General features: G+C 51.0%; 1 protein-coding gene across 2 annotated transcripts in view; it reads right to left on the bottom strand.

The window, feature by feature from the left end:
• Positions 1–264: 264 nt before the first annotated feature.
• Positions 265–17,156, bottom strand: part of ARHGAP40 (Rho GTPase activating protein 40) — a 42,948-nt gene continuing 26,056 nt past the window's right edge. For both annotated transcript variants that reach the window (XM_084775096.1, XM_084775095.1), the window contains exons 6-15: positions 15,356–15,521; positions 12,217–12,308; positions 11,660–11,737; positions 11,126–11,285; positions 9,394–9,476; positions 7,898–8,101; positions 4,411–4,551; positions 3,566–3,735; positions 1,842–1,891; positions 265–1,040 (exon numbers count right to left, since the gene is read on the bottom strand). In XM_084775096.1, coding sequence (XP_084631222.1) covers positions 949–1,040; positions 1,842–1,891; positions 3,566–3,735; positions 4,411–4,551; positions 7,898–8,101; positions 9,394–9,476; positions 11,126–11,285; positions 11,660–11,737; positions 12,217–12,308; positions 15,356–15,521 — 1,236 coding nt within the window. In that variant the 3' untranslated portion in view covers positions 265–948. The remainder of the gene's footprint in view (positions 1,041–1,841; positions 1,892–3,565; positions 3,736–4,410; positions 4,552–7,897; positions 8,102–9,393; positions 9,477–11,125; positions 11,286–11,659; positions 11,738–12,216; positions 12,309–15,355; positions 15,522–17,156) is intronic.

Below are 17,156 nucleotides of genomic sequence, written 5' to 3' on the forward strand. Positions count from 1 at the left end.
AGAGAGAAGGAGCAGAGCTGGGGTCATAAGTTACAGGTGTTTGAAGCTCCAGAGACTCATTGCTGTCCTTTCTCCTCCCCCAGCCCTCCCTACGCTGAGCACTCCCCACCCCCCAGCCCTCCCTACGCTGAGCACTCCCCCCACACCCCAGCCCTCCCTACTCTGAGCACTCCCCCCACTCCCTAGCCCTCCCTACTCTGAGTGCCCCCCCTCCCAGCCCTCCCTACTCTGAGAGTTCCCCACCCCCCTCCCAGCACTCCCTACTCTGAGCACTCCTCCTGGCCCTGCTGGACGGGGCAGGTTCATGGTGTAGGTGGACCCAGGAGCCCACAGGAAGCAAAGCAAAGTGTTTCGCCTCCCAGCACTAGTCATCTGGCAGAAAGATGACACCCACCGTGAGCCAAGCTGGGGAAAGCGAAATGAAAGTGCATCGAGCTAGTCACATGTTTAACGTTTAAGCAACTTAAATATGCTATTTTTAAAAAACGGCAAGGCTCTGTAAAACAACATTTAAGACACAAGGGTGCAAAGGGGAAGTTTGTCATCCGTCCATCTCTCCTAGAGCTGTCCATGGCATCCATAGGATCTCAGAGAAGACAGGTGGTTGTCCGCCGTCACAGTGATTTTTCCACTCCATGCTGTGGGGCTGCCTTCAAAGCAGTCTTTTCCAGAAACTCCCACCTGCTCCTGAGAGAGGTGCCACGGTTTTTATTCTCCTTGTGTCCGGAGATTGTGGAAAATCCCCTGTGGAGATGCAGGTGCCCGGGTGGCTCCTCTGGGGCTCTGTGTGCATCTTGAGGATGGTGAGGGGCGGGCCTGGCTCTGTGCTGTCTGGCACTGGAAGAGGTATTTGCTGACAGGAGGCCTTTGGAGGAAGACCTAGCCCTTCTGTGTGAACAGCCCTGCTCCTGGGCTGGGTGTTCCAGGTTGTTTCTTAAGATTCCAGGCTTAGGTGGGGCTCTGTCTAATGACCCACTCGCCGTGGGGGTTGGCACGGTACAAATCTAAGAGGTAGGCATCTGGGTCCAGGCGACGTTCACCTGTGGGAAGAAGGGATCCCAGAGGTTGAGAGGGCAGCTGGGAAAGATGCTGTTATCTTTCCCAGAGCCTCTCACCAGGCACTGCACCACCCTCTGGCTATGGGAGCCTAGCTGTGGCTCACAGTTACCCTGTTCTCTGAGGTGACGTCTGCTGGTGGAAGATACATTGCTGGGAAATTTAACCCCTGTTCTGCAGGCATTCACGAGAGGTGCCAAAGGCCCACAGCTTCTAGCACCTACACAGCCGTGCAGCGTGAGTTGCAGCGCCCCCTGGCGGATCTGGCAAGCTCCTGAAATCCCTCCCCTCAACACCAAGCTGTCTTTTTCATACAGTCTGTGGCTCAGAGCGTAGTCTGGCCCTGGGACTAGCCGCTTCAGCCACATGGAGGAAAATGTATTAAGAACAAGAGTTCACAAGACACAGCCGTTTGTCATCACGTCCATGGAGGCGATTTTGATGGCCCCCTCAAGTTTTAGGATCATTGCTTGTCCTTGGTTCTCACAAAGCAGGGACCCTTGGAGACAGATGCTTGTGGGCCTGCAGCATTCCTTAAGGCATCTGTGCACATTCAGGGCTGAGATTTCCCCCTCCCTCGGGTGCCCTTGTGATATCTGTGTTAGTACCGGACAGCTTTTACACCAAACGTCAGTCAACCTTCTTCCAACCAGGAGCCAGCCCTGTGTTGAGCTGCCCATGCAGGGTTGACAGAGGCATGCTGGGAAGGCTCTTGCTCACCTCTCCTAGCAGCCCTGTCTGTGGATTCACCTCCCGCGGGGGGGGTGGGGGGGTGGGCGACTTACCAATATTCCCTCCAACCTCATAAACAAGGAAGTTGGCCTTCTTCGTGTTGCTGTAAGACAAAGGAGGGAAAAAACCCTGCTGGGCTCTGCTAGAGAAGGCGAGACCACCCCAGGCCTGGACGGGGGTGGGAGGTGGGGGGGATGGGGGGGGCGGCGGAGGGGCATCTTCAAGGATTTGTGGTCCCAGTAGGAAGGGCATATGGACTCTTCACTGAGAGAACCAGAGCCGATGAAGGAAGCCAGCACCCAGGGCAGGGAGACAGTACTTAGGAAAAATCAGGCCCAGGTACTCTGCCACCAGGTCACTTTCTACTAAGCACCAGCAGTGGGCTTCGAAAGGGTGAGATGGGCTGATGAATGGGAAGAAGACCCTGCTGTGAGGGGCAGAGCCTGCATCCAGGGAGATTATCGACACTGTATGATGATGATGGGGGCATTATGATGACACAAGTATATAATTATCCGATGGTAATTACGGGCATCCTGAATCCAGCTCCAGAATCTGCCCCTGTTCTGCTCTGTGGCATTGGACATGCCCTGTCCCTTCTGTGGGCCTTCATTTTCTCATCCGTATCAGAAGGAATGAGTCAGGACACTTTGCAAGGGCTGACACTCTGAAGGGCTTCCTGCCAACCCCGTGAAGGAAGCTGCCAGGGCAATGACACCCACATATCAGACCCACTGATGCATTTGGTCACAACGGTTTCTTGCTTCCTTAGAACCTTTGCACATGCAATTGTCCTGTGCCCAGAAGCCTTGCTCACTCCTCAGACTATAGTTGGCATCTCTTTACACATTCATGCTGCTCCATGTATTTCTTATAAAAGCTAATACAGTTTTTTTTTCTTTTTGGTTTTTTGAGGCAGGGTTTCTCTACGTTGTCTTGGCTGTCCTGGACTCGCTTTGTAGACCAGGCTGGCCTCAAACTCACAGTGATCTGCCTGCCTCTGCCTCCTGAGTGCTGGGAGCTAATACAGTTTTTAACTTGATTTGGCTATTTGATTTATGTCTGTCTCTGCCTTGTGGTATGGGCCTATAAGGTAAGAACCTCTGTTAATTATAGATATACAGATATAGATAAAGATACAGATATACATATAGATATAGTTTTTTTTCTTCCTTTCTTTTTTAAATTTTAAGATGGGGTTCTCTGTACAATGGCCCTGACTGTCCTGGAATTTGCTCTATAGACCAGGCTGGCCTGAAACTCATAGAGATCTGCCTGCTTCTGTCTCCTGAGTGCTGGAATTAAAATCATGTGCAACACTGCTGGCTGTTTATTTTTAATTACGAGGGGAGGGTGATGTGTGTGCACACGTGTGGGGATGTCTGTGGAGGCCAGGGTTGCTGCACACCCTGGAGCTGGCGTTAGAAGTGGTTGTGAGCTACCTGAGTCGGGCAGGCAGTGCTCCTGACCACAGAGCTGTCTCTATGGAATCTTTTCACTATCATTTCAGCATTCCACATGGTGTCCCACCTATAGTGGACGTTTATTAAACATATATTAAAATCACTATGAATGGTGTCCCTTTTCATTATTATTTGGAGCCAAACTCTAAAAAAGGATGGAGAGCCCACTGTGGCCACTACAGGAAGAGGGGGCAGATGAAGGCCTGTGTACCTCCTCATGGTCTCAGCTGAGGGACTGAGCCCGCCCCCGCCCTGTCCCCTCCCACCCTGCAAGGGGGAAGCAGAGGCTTGTCCTCTAGGGAGATGGTGCTTACTCTGACAGAATACTATTTGCATCCTTGGTGCCCTCTTCAGACTGTGAGCCAGGGTTGAGGCGCTCCATGAACAGCTGCAGGATGTGGGTTACTGTGGTGCTGGGATTCAAAGGCACCTGCAGAGGGTCCATGCTAGGCCAGGTCACCTGGATCTTTGCCACTTTGGGAGCCTGGAGATGAAGACGATAGAGGTGAAGAATGAAAGGCTTCTATCTCTGGAATTCACCCGCACGTGTATACTTAGACCAGCATTCTAATGCACATCACATGTGCAGCACACAACCTCAGGCATTCATGCAGGTGTGCAAACACATGAACATGCATCCATGCACACAGGAGTACATACGAGGTATGTCAGATGTGCACATGCACACTCAGACCCATATCTTCTGCTCATCACACACACACACACACACACACACACACACACACACACACACACACACACACACACACGACTTTCCAAAGGGGCTGTGTTGAGGACCTCCTCTGCTCTGTGCTGTGTGTTCCGGAAAGGCTCTTTGATTCTTCCACATCCCTATCCCACAAAGCTGCCTCATCCGCTTTCCAAACCCTATGCCAGGCACACAAAGGACCTTCTAAAATTAGGGCCAAGTCACTGGCTTTCAGAACCCCACCACCACCACCATCTCTCAACCCTGCCTCTGGTTTCTGCAGCACCACCTCCTCCATCTCTGCGATGCCGCTCGGGCTCCCCCTGGCGGCCACAGGCGGTTATGTCTGGCAGCTTGGTGGCATAGATGACGGGATATCAGGATAGACTCCCTGCAGCCAGTCCCTTTTTCTCCACCCTTCTTCGTTCGCCTGGTGTGAGGGGTACTCACCGCCTCAAGCCCGTCCCCAGCCTTGTCTCTGTCTACGTGCGTCCTCCGCAGCCAGGTCTTGAGGCCCCCATCACAGAGCTGGGAACGACGGCCATTACTGTCATTCAGTTTTCGGACTTGCGCTACCAAGAAAGAGGCGACCTGTCCAGAAAAGAATCTCTATCTCAGCTAAATGCTGCGACGCAAGGCCCCATTTCAGCCACCGTGGCTCCGCCCACAGAGGGCCTGGAGACTGACTCCTTTAAGTGGCTGCCAGAGCATTAGTTTGATGGGATGGATGTTTAGCCCCGAAGAGGACCCGGGGCGGCGAGGGGGCCGGAGCTTGGGCTCCGAATGGTCAGAGGCGCTAGAGGGTGGAGTGGGGCGGCGGGGAGGGGTGGGGGTGATGGATTGGACTCCCGAATGGACAGAGACGCGCTTGAGGGAAGCTGTTCACTGGCGCACCAAGAAGCAATGTTTCTCAAACACATCTGGACTGGCCTCTTGCTCTGAAAAGCCCAATCAGTGGCTGCCTGCGCACTTCCTGGAGACCTGCAGGCCATCCACTGTCCAATGAGAATCTAGCAGACTTCGGGATCCAGGGACTATCTTTCCAAGGTGTGACAGACTATGAGATATAGCAACCTAATCATAGGGACCCACGTGGGAAGGCGATGGAGATTTCTCCCATCTTGCTGTATACATCTCTGCTGAAACTTAGAAAAGCAAAACAAACAAACAAACAAAACAAAACAAACAAACAAACAAAAAACTAGTATTTAAGAAATCTCTTAAAAATAAAACAAAACTTCCTATAACAGGAAAAACTGTAGCAGCCAGAGAGGTGGTTCATCAGTTAAGAGCACTGGCTGCTCTTCCAAGCAGCCTGGTTCGGTCCCAGCACCCACAATCACCTGTAAGTCCACTTCTGGGAGATTTGAGGCTGTCTTTTGACCTTTGCAAGAACCAGGAGCATATGTGGTGCGCCCACATACATGCAGGCTAAACACTCATACAGATAAAATAAAAATAAATCTTTCTAAAAACGTAATTCAGCCAGGTGTGGTGGTGCACGCCTGTAATCCCAGCCCTTGGGGGAGGCAGGGGCAGGTGAATAGCTGTGAGTTTGAGGCCAGCCTGGTCTACAAAGAGAGCCCAGACCAGCCAAAGCTATAGAGAGAAACTCTGTCTCAACAAACAAACAAAAACAACAAAAAATGTATAAACCCCAAAACCCCCCAAACAAATATTTTTTTTAATTGTAATTCACTATTTTAGTAGCACTCTAACTCCAGAAGGTTGAGTGCAGAAAAGGGGGAATTATGGGAGTCTGGAGGGGCAGGGAGGGAAGAGGAGGAGAGGGGAGGGGGAGGGAGGGGGAGGGGAGGGAGGGGAGGGCCAGGCAGAAGAGGGGCAGGGAGGGGAGGGGCGGGGAGGGGAGGGGCAGGGAGGGGAGGGGTGAGGAGGGGAGGGCCAGGGAGGGGAGGGCCAGGGAGGGGAGGGCCAGGGAGAAGAGGGGCAGGGAGGGGAGGGGCAGGGAGGGGAGGGGTGAGGAGGGGACTTCCAGCAGAACTGGCTGTGACTTGAGCCTGAAGTGACAGGCAGAGGGCACCAAGCTCTGCCTGTGGGGAAAGAGGAAGGGCTCCAGCAGAAACCCTGGGCGCAGGCCCAGTACGTTCGAATAGTTTGCTTGCTTGCATTGGGTGTGTGCCTGGCGCCCACGGAGGGCAGAGGAGGGGCCCCAGAATCGCTAGAACTGGAGTTATAGACTGTTGTGTGCTGCTGTGTGGGGCCTGGAAACCACACTCAGATCCTTCGGAAGAGCACGACGGGCTCTTAACCACTGAGCCACCTCTCTGGCCCTCATCCCTGGGCGCCTTCCCCCGCTCCAGATGCATTTAAAATGGCACTGGCTCAGGACAGAGGATCTGGGGCTACTCGAGAGAAGGATGCATTTGCTGGGATCCAGAGGGATAAATCTAATCTGTGGATGAAGGCAGGGATACGGTGGAAGGATGGGTAGATGGATGGGCATGCTAGTGGAGAGACTGGGGTAGATAGATGGATGGGTACATGACACATAGATGAGCATATAGGTAAAAGGATGGTAAATGGATAGGTAGGTGAGTATTTGCATGTGCATCTGAGTGGGTGGATTGCGGGTTGATGATAGATGTTGGGTAGGTGGGTGGGTGGGTGGGTGGGCACATGGCTGTGTAGGCAACGGATGACTAGATGGATGAGTAAATGGGTGAATGCATAATGGATGGGTGGATGGGCAGATAGGTAGATGGTTGGGTGAACACGTAGAGGAGTGGGTGGGTAACGGGTTGATGACTGACCAGGTGGGCGATGGGTAGACAGGTAAAATCGTTGAGAGAATATCTTGTGTATTGTATGGATACAGCATCTGGGCTTTTGTTTGTTTGTTTGGTTGGTTGGTTGGTTGGTTTTTTGTTTTTAAATCTGATGGCCTGTAGCCTCGGCAGGAAATAGGAGGTGGGATATCCGGAGAGAGAAAGGATTCTGGGATAGAGCCAGCTGCATGACGGGGAAGATGTGAGAAGGGCAGGTGCATGGTACCTGAGCAGACCACGTGGCAAAATGTAGATCAGTAAATGGGTCATAATAAGTTATGAGCTGGTCAGAGAATAGCCCAGCTACATGGCCTAGGTATTTGTAAGTATATATTTTGAGTCTCATGAGTCTTTATTCTAAGAGTTTGGGGCCGGGAGGGAAAAATGGACTCCTACATGAAATGGATGAGGGGAAGGAGATGGGTAGATAGTTAGATCTGTGGGTCCATGGGCGAGTGGCGGATAAGTGGGAAACGTTTGGACAAATGTGTAGGCAGGTGACCGATGAGTGGATGAACAGGTAGTTGAATATGTGGGTGAAAGATGTTTGGGCAAATGGGCAAATGGATAGCAGACCGATAAAGTGAGCAAGTGACCTGAGCGGCCCCTGCGGATGGTGCCAACTGTGTGATGGGAACGCTGGGTGTCAGAAGGATCAACTCAGGGCTCTTGCCCCACCTCCACCATCAGCAGACTAGGACCCGGTGCCCCTCTGTGAAGTGCCCCTGCTGCCTTGCTTGTTTTCAGGACAACATTCATGGTGGTGACAGAGCTATCTCTGGTGTCTGGCTTGAGCCTCTCTTGGGCAGGACTTAGGCGCCTGAGCCTCAAAGCTGGAACATTCTTGCTGGTATCTCAGCGACCATCTAATAAACTAGGGGTGATGGGGGGGGGGCGGGGACCAGAAGGATGAAAGTTGGCTCAAAGGGGAGCAAAGCATGGTTGTAGGGAAAGAAAATGTAGACTTCTTAGACTTGAAGGCAAGTGAAGGAAAATGCTGGCCTCTGCACAGGAAGACCTCCAACTGGTGGCGGGAAACATGGTGTCCATGCTAGGTAGCAGGGAGTGGACAGTGGCACCAGGGGAGCACAGAGCGGTGGCAGTTGTGATGGACGGCCTGCCCTGGCCTTGCTGTCATGGCCATCACTCACCGTCCAGAGCAGGTCCTGGTACTGCACCATCATGCACACTACTTCAGCCGCAGCTTCCACCAGCTGCTTCTCACCCTTGGGGAGCTTGGGAGGCCGCCCTCGGGCCAGGAAAAGATTGGGGGCCATCACCGTGGAAACATTCCACAAGGTCATCTTGTTGTGCTGCTCCTGGGCTGCCACTTTCCTGAGGAATTCCAGGAGTGCCTAGGGAGGGACACAGAGCCTGCACAACAGCCCTTCTTTATCGGAGTCTGGGCAGGAAGGGGTGGGGTCTTAGCCACCGCCCATTGATACCTCGTGCCCCTGGCCCAGCAGCTGGCCTCCTACGCGTGTTTGCCAGCTCACTGATGGTAGGTCACAGCCATGCCACATAGGAAGGTTTACTGTTGGACCCACTTTACAAAGAACCTACCTTAGAAAATGTGCCAAGGGCCACAGAGTAAAGATGAAGGGGAGAGAGGGGTGGATGGATGGATGAAGAGACGTGTAGATGAAAAGACAATGCACAGATGCGAAAGAAGAAAGGGAAGGAAAGGAAGTATAGGGAGGGGGAAGGAAAAGACAATACGTAGTTAGAAAGGAAGGAAGATGAAAAGCCTGAGTAATAAAAAGAAGGGAAAGAAGGAAGGGAGGAAATGAGGGAGGGAGGGAGGAAGGAAGAAGGAAGGAAGGGAAGGAGGGAGGAGAGAAGAAAGGGAGGAAGGGAGGAAGGGAGAGAGGAAGGAAGGGAGGGAGGGAGGAAGGAAGGGAGAGAGGAAGGAAGGGAGGGAGGGAGGGAGGAAGGAACTACACTGAGCACCTACAGGACCCACATCCTCTACCCTGTGGTTTCCTGTGCTAGCTCCTGTAGCACCCAAACCAAACAAACAGAACATTTCATCATTCTTGGTGACTAACAGGGAGTAGAAAAAGCCCAAGATGAAGATCCCAGGCCTCTTACAGCCTCATCAGTCAAACCCAAAGACAGCCAGGAGGTGGGGAGCAGCCACCAAGCCAAGGCAGCTCCCGACTCCAACTCCAGCCCCAAACCTCAGTACCCACTCCCAGATCACACAGTCAAGGGCCCTGAGGAGACCATTTCCCAAACTGGCTCTCCTTAGACCACCAAGACCACACCACACCTCCCACGGCTGGAAAGGACAGTGAGCAGCTGAGTTTGAGATTCGCTGGCTGCTCCAGCCCCTCCCTGAGATGCACAGGACTTTGGCATACAAAGCCTTTGAGAGGTCCTCGGGGAAGAGCTATCTGAACTAGCGCATCTCTTTCCTGATCACCAGGCTTATCAGCCCTGGCCCTGGAAGATTCCAGCACTAAGTGGATCAGGTGTTCCCTGAGAGCTCACCTGCTCTCTTTGGGGGAAGGTTCTCAGACGAAGATTGTGTGGGCAGGTGGTTACCACACTCACACCTGGTATGGCTGTGTGGTGAAGGCATAAACAGAAGGAGGAGCAACTTCAGGGCCAGCAGTGAGGCTGAGGGCTGAAAAGCCACGTTTACCTTCAAGGTGTTGCGGTTGGGTTCCGGGAGGAGGAGGATGAGCAGGTGGAGAGCCTGGAGGCGCTGTTTCAGGTCAGGGATGTCTGCAGAGGAGGGAGAGAGAGGGAGAAACAAGCTCAGGGATGCTTCCTCATTGCTCTAGCCTCTTCCTGGGGGGAATTTGGGGCTGAGAAGCCCAGCCCCTTCCTCACAAGGCTCGCCACTACTTCTTGGGTAGCATGCTCAGACAGAAGTCCACCCAGTGCTGGTCAAGATGCTCACCTCACTTTGTTAGTAAAAAGCAAGCACACATGCTCAAGGCAGGCGCACCCACATATGCGTACGTGTGTCTGTATACATGTCCAGACAGACAGACACTGAGCTGAACTATAACTCCAGGTTCAGGAATGCCAGGGGCCAGAAAGTCATCCCTGGGAGGGGACACAGTTAGTTCATCCAGGATAGAAAGTTCCTGATGCCCTTTGCAAGCAGAGGGTGGGAAAGGAAAAGCTTGGCCCACACCTGGGGTCAGAGGCTCCAGGTGGAAGAGGGGTGGACATTACAGACAAGCTGAGGGGGGAAGAGCACCGTCCATGGGTGTCTTACTATAGGGCGGAGGGCCTAGGAGGAGGTGGGCAGGGCCTGGGAAGGAGCCAGGACCTTTTGAAAGTGTGTTGGGGTTTTACAAGGAGGCTTCGAGACACAAAGGCAAGACAGACACTGGGAGCCTGCTGCAGGGAATGTTGGCGTTCCGGTGGCCGGAACATGGAGTGTGTGTGGAGGTCAGAGGTGGACACCAGGTAGGTGTCTTCCTCAAGTGTTCTCTACCTTATTTTTTGAGACACTCGCTCACTGATTGGCTAGGTGGACTGACAAGTGCGTCCCAGTAATCCTGTTGCCTCTGATTCACCTGTACTAGGATTGCAGAGGCATGTGGCGCCATCTGGCTTTTAGCTGGGGACATAAACTCCAGTCTTTCTATGCTTGTGTGGTGAGCCCTCTATTAACATTGCCAGGGGTCAGAGGGGTGTGGGGGGGGTTGGGGAGGGAGGGAGAGAGAGACAGAGACAGAGACAGAGAGACAGACAGAGAGAAGGAAGGAGAGGGAGGGAGGGAGAGAGGGAGGGAGGGAGGGAGGGCAAGCACACAAAGCTTTCCTGGGCTTCTTTAGGAAGGCTGTACAGAAGCCTCAATCAGGATTCTATGTGGATGTGTAACCTAGGAGGGTCTGACATCTTGTGAATGCACAGGTGTCCACAGCAACTTAAGACAGATGTCGAGGCACCATATGATGAAAGGAGAAAATAGACTCCTGAAAGTTGCCCTCTGACCTCCATGTGTACATCATGGCATGTGCTCCACCCACCCAACATTCTTAACTTGTAATAAACACTGTAAGAAAAAGAACTAAAGCTACCTGGCCCCTCGTCCGTGTCAGGACTGATGACAAGTTCAGTTGCCAAAGCCCCAGCTCCCTTTTGCCTGTCACTCTATGCACACATATACAAATGTATGTCTCTCGATAGACACACGCATCAATGCCCACCTCACACACTCCTGTGCATACATGTACATACTCACATCCATGCAAACAAACTTCCAGCCCCCACTTTAGACCCCAGAAGACACATGTCTGGTCAGGTATCCAGTCTGCCCGCCCCCTACCCATCTCCACCTTCCCCACCAAGGCCAAGGGGGCTCCCAACCTCCTGCCCTCCCCCTGCACATGTCTGTACAGGACTGCCACACGCACTGGCCACTGCTGCAAAAGCTGGGAGGTACTCGGCTGTAAGGAGAGGTGCTGGCAGCTTCCGGAGGAACCTCTTGAGCAAATCAGATGCGTCATTGGGATGAACCTTGTCCCAGCTAACGAGGCCAGCATAGAAGTCTCGCTCCAGCTTCTGCTCCAGCCCCTAGGGAAAGGAGGACCACCAAGAGAAGTTGCCCGTAGCTCCTCACGAGAAGAAATTGTTAGCCGCTCACTCTGGACTTCAGTGTCCTCTTGCAAGGTGGGGACTACTGTAGTACTTCCCTGACACCTTTGCTATGAGGATTGGATGACATCCTGAGCCACTCTAGTGCAGGGCTCCACTCGAGAGGTGTTGACAGAGTGACCCCAGAGTCCACGGCTCTATTGGGCCACCTTTCTGCATCCTGGAATCCCACAACCATACCAAAGGCAGGTCACAGACCAGCCAGGACCCGATTCTTTCTCTCATCCAAACGCAGCACAGCACGGGCCTGAGAGGTGAGGCAGCCTTTAGAGGTGGGGAAAGCCAGCCATTACCTTGACCCTAGCCTGGGATCCCGGAACTCTGAGGATGCCTTCTGTGTCTAGCCCTCTTTTCTCCAGACAGGACAGCAACTATTAAAGGAAGAAAAAACAAGTGGGTCCGAGCAGGGTGAGCCTTGTCTCATGGAAACGGGGAACGGGGGTAAGGGGGGTGCTAGAAGGGTTCCTTTAAATAGCAAGAGCTCTTGTTGCTGCTTTCTTAATCCTGGGCATGGAATCGGGGTCTCCCACGTGTTGGACACATGCTGAGCCCAGCCCTTCTGGGTTTCCTGGACCACTCCGTGAGCCAAGTACTGTGCCAAGAGCTTCGGAGACATTGTCTCACTTAATTCGCAATGAAAGGAGTCTGTTGTTAGAACTCCAGTTCACAGGCATCAAAAGGAAGGATCTAGAAGCCCAGGTCTCTTAGCTAGCAGGTACCAGAGGCAGAATCTGAATCCAGGTCCCTTTCTCTAAAGCCCAGGCTCCTCCCCCTGTGGCAAGCATCTCCCAGGTGGTCCTCAGGGCCAGCCCTCCGAGGGCTAAACAAACACAAGCTGGCAATAACTTACGGCTTGCAGGAGCAGTGGGACCTGGGCATTAGGGAGGACTCTGTGGTCAGCTTCCAGAAGGCTGTGAAGGGGCACACCAAAAAGGCCCGAGTCTACAGGAGGTCAGAAGAGCAGAGGGCACAACTCAGGACTCGAACCAGACTCACTCTTCTAGAGAACCGAGCTCTGGGGACAGGTGGAACCGAGGCATCTGGCCTCAGCAATGGTGACATGTGGCCTGCCACAGCACAGCCCTCTCCCCGGGATAAGAAGAGCTAAAAGGAAACTGTCCTGCTGCCCTACTGTGCACCAACAGACCAGAGCGGAGCTGCCTAGCTCTGTAGGCATGGGCCAAGACCGGGCATGCTCAGCCACCCTGCTTTATGGTTGTTCTCAGAAAAACCCTTTCACTGTCTTCTCTTCCTTTCTTTCTTCCTGGCCTTCTCCTCTCTGCTAGACCCTTCACTCCGCCTTTCTGATCCGCCATCCCCTTGCCTCTGAAGAACCCACAACAAAAACAACAGTGCATGATGCCAGCAGTGAGACAGTGAGGTGAGCACATACACACTAAAGGGTAACCTGTGTCCAGAACTTAGTAAGAACTGGGAACAATAGCTCACGCGTGTAATCCTAGCTCTCCGGAGCCCGACAGAGGCGAGGATAGAGAGCTGAAAGCCAGCCTGTGCCCATTTGGTGAGATTCTGTCTCAAAAAAAAATTTTTTTTTAACTTTGTTGCATGAAACTATTAGATATAGCAATTGTAGCTATGTTTTGTACCAGGAAAAAAATGGACATAATACATGTGCTCTAGTTTCCCTCTAGGGAAATGGTTAAATATATTGCACTGTGGTCATGGGGAGAAAAATAGTGTAACGGCTAAAAACTATTATTTCCTTTAAACCACTGAAGACAGAAGTAGAGGAAGACATTAGAGGACAGAAAAGCCTCCCACGTTCATGGATTGGTAGAGTCAGTATTGGAAAAACAGCTATATTACAGATTATCAACACTCCAATGACATTCTCCACAGAACTGGGAAAGCAATCCTAAAATTCACATGGAAACACAAAAGACTGGGAATGGCCCCATCAAATCCTAAGCAGAAAGGGCAACCTTCGCAACACCTGAGCTACACTATGCTTCAGAGCCACAGTGACAAAACAACACCAGACGGAAAAATACACAGAGACTGGTAAAATAGAACGCCAGGAATAAAGCTGTACAGCTATGACCACCTAACTTTTGACAAAAGTGGAGGAAAGAATTCTCCTCAACAGTGTCTGGGAAGCTGGATTTCTCACATCTAGAAGAATACAATTAGAGCCATTATCCACCCTCCCTTCTCCAATAAACTTGAAATGCATCAAAGGCCTTAATGTAAGACCTGAACCTCTGGAACGGCTAGGGGGAAATACAGCAAGATAATGACACAGGCAAGAACTTTCTGGAAAGGATCCCAAGAGCAAAATCATAACCCCAAGAATTGGCAGACGTGACTGAATGAAATTAAAGAAATAAAAACCTTCTACACAGAGGAGGGAACAGTTGCCAGATAGTCTACAAAGCAAGAGAAAATTGTGGCCAAACTATACATATAAATCAGCAGATCAATATCCAAGATATGAACTCTAAATACTGAATGCCAAAGATCCAAACTGTGCAGTTAATCATAGGGTTACACACTGAATACACAACTCTGAAAAAAATACAAATAACCAATAAATATTAGGGGGTGGAGTTCAACCCCCTATGCAAATCAAAACTGTAATGAGATTCCATACTCCCATTCAGAACAGCTGTCATCAAAACTAATAAATGGGGCTAGAGAGATGGCTCAGAGGTTAAGAGCACTGGCTGTTCTTCCAAAGGTCCTGAGTTCAATTTCCAGCAACCACATGGTAGCTCATAACCATCTGTAATGAGATCTGGTGCCCTCTTCTGGCATGCAGGCACACATGCAGCCAGAATATTGTATAAATAATAAATAATTAAATTGTCAAAAAAAAAAACCCTAATAAATGATAACAAGCATATTGGGAAAAATAAAGTCCTGTACAGTACATTGCTGGTGAAGTCACTGTGGAAAACTTATGGTGATTCATTTAAAAAAAAAACCTCACAGCTAGAGAGATTGCTCAGCAGTTAAGAGCACTTGTTGCTCTTGCAGAGGACCCAAGTAAGGTTCCCAGCAGTCACATGGTTGCTAAAAACTCCAGTTCCAAAGGATCTGAGGCCCTCTTCTGACCGCTGCAGGGCACTGCGCACACATGGTGCACAGACATACCTGCAAGCAAGTCATCCATACACCTAAAATAAAAACAAACCCTAAAGAGAAACTATAGGATTACAATAAGACACCTCACAGGGAGCTAAACACATGCAACACAGACACTTCCACAGCCATGTTACTGCTACACCACTCACAATAGCCAAGATGTGGAACCAGCCTAGATGCCCATCAGTGATGTATGATGAAGAGATTATGGTACCTGCATGCAATGGCATCTTATTCAGACAGAGAGAAGAATGAAATGTCATGTACAGGAAGATTGACAGAGATCACCCTGTTAAGTGAAATAAGCCAGACTCAAAAGGAGGCGCACCCTGTGATATTTTTCATGTATGGCATCTAAATTACACACATGCACACACACATACACACACACGCACACACACACACAGAGAGAGAGAGAGAGAGAGAGAGAGAGAGAGAGAGGAGAGAGAGGAGAACACACTAAAAGTGGACCCTGCATATATCTGCATTGTAGCTGCCATTTTGTATTTTACCGTATTTACTCAAATAGGAATGGAATAAAATGAACACGAATTGGGTTTTGCTTGGTTGGTTGGTTGGTTGGTTGGCTTCTTCAAACAGAATCTTGCACTGTAGCCCAAGCTATGCACAAACTCATGATCCTCCTGCCTCAGACTCCCAAAAGCTGGCATCACAGGTACACCAAGCCACTGGCTAGAAATTGTTTTCAGTTGCAGAAATAACAATAAAAACAAACAAAAAAAACCCTACAGGTATCAGAAACACAGAAGCTTCTTAGCAGCAGGGTAGGCAGCCCCAGTTCATAGGGCAGATAGTGGGTATAGGAGGGGTGCGGAAGGCAGCAAGCTTGGAGGGGCAGCCAGGCCTGTGGCACACATGCTAACCTGGGCCTTTCCACTTCCCAGCTTTGCTCCTCTTCAGGTCCAGGCCCAGAATGTCGTAGAGAGCCGTCAGCTCTATCAGGGCCAACGGAGGGATTTTCTTCATGTCCCTCGAGGACAAGTCTCCTATCCTGGTCACACCCAGACGGCCTTTGAGGATCCTGAACCTCTAGGGAAGGGATCAGAGACAGCCTGTCGGGAGGTGATGCGGTGAGGCTCGCCCATTAGAGACAGCCTGTCGGGAGGTGATGCGGTGAGGCTCGCCCATTAGAGACAGCCTGTCGGGAGGTGATGCGGTGAGGCTCGCCCATCCCTAGGCACTTGGGTGAGAGAAGCACAGAGTGGGTAAGACCCCAGCTGGGGACCACACTGGACTCAAGTCTGAGCTCTGCCTCTTGCCAGATGGTAACGTCTGAACCCTAATCTCTGCCTGGAAATGTCAACAGTATCCACCTCAGATAGCCCTTGTGAATGTAACAGGAGTCTGTGGGCAGCACTGTGTCAGGCTCAATGGTAGCAGAGCCACCATAAATCCACCAAGAGGGCCTAGACTAGAGGGACCACCCATAGGCCTCTTATCCTGCTTCTATTCTTGTCTTTTGTTCATCTCACCTACGCTTCTGCTTCTGTCTCAACCCCTGGTCTGCACAGTCAGCTCCTCTTCCTGCCTATGGGGGGGGGGGGGGGGGCGGGGCAGACACGACAAGACTGGGGGAAAAAAAAATGAAGGTTGCCCAGTGCTCCACCTACAGGCCACTTTGGGGCTCTGCAAGCAGCTTTCAGCATTGTGGGGGCCAGGAAGGACACATGTTCTGGTAGTTCCTCACAAACTTGATCAGATCACCCTGCAGTGTCCCATTAGAGCAACCACAAGAGATGGAAGATGTTGTATTTGTTTCTTTTTGTATGTGTGCATGTGTGGTATGCATGCATGTGGGTGCACACATGTATGCCCCTGCTTGTGGAGGCCCGAAGTTGACTCAGGTGTCTTCCTTAATATGTGTGTATGTATATGTGTATGTATGCATCTATGCATGTAATGTAATGTAATGTATGTATGTATGTATGTATTGGGAAAGGATCTTACTTATGTAGACCAGGCTAGTTTTTAACTCACAGAGATCTCCATGCCTCTGCCTCCTTGTGCTGGGATTCAAGGTGTGCACCACCACATCTGTCAAACACTTTTCACTTTATTTATTGAGGCAAATTATATTCCATGGCTGTGTTTTATAATTATGGCTAACATATCACATAGGCCATGGGATCCTACTTTATAGATTCAAATGCTGGCTTGCCCTTTAATCCCAACACTCAAGAGGCAGAGGCATGCCAAACTCTGAGTTTGGTCCAGCGTTGTCTACTTGGACGGTACAGGACAGCCATGGATATGTGTTAAGAACTATCTTTCTTTCTTTCTTTCTTTCTTTCTTTCTTTCCAGACAAGTTTTCTCTGTATAGCTCTGGCCATCCTGGAATTCACAAGTCTGGCCTCAAACTCAGAGATATGCCTGCCCTGCTAAGACCCTGCCTTTAAGTGTGTGTGTGTGTGTGTGTGTGTGTGTGTGTGTGTGTGTGTGCCACAGCACACATGTGGTAGTCAGAAGACAACTTGAAGTGGGCTAGTCTGTCGTTCTACCATGTGGGACCCAGACACTGAACTCAGGTCGTCAGGCTTGGCAGCAAGGGCTTCTATCCACTGAGCCGTTTTGCTGGCCTACATTTCAGTCTTAAATACTTAAATATAAACGATTGATGACAATTTACTGAGATAACTCAGCAATTAGGGAAATGAAACACTAAA

This window comes from Acomys minous, assembly GCF_964271855.1.
Source record: "Acomys minous genome assembly, chromosome: 3".
NCBI classification, from domain to species: domain Eukaryota; kingdom Metazoa; phylum Chordata; class Mammalia; order Rodentia; family Muridae; genus Acomys; species Acomys minous.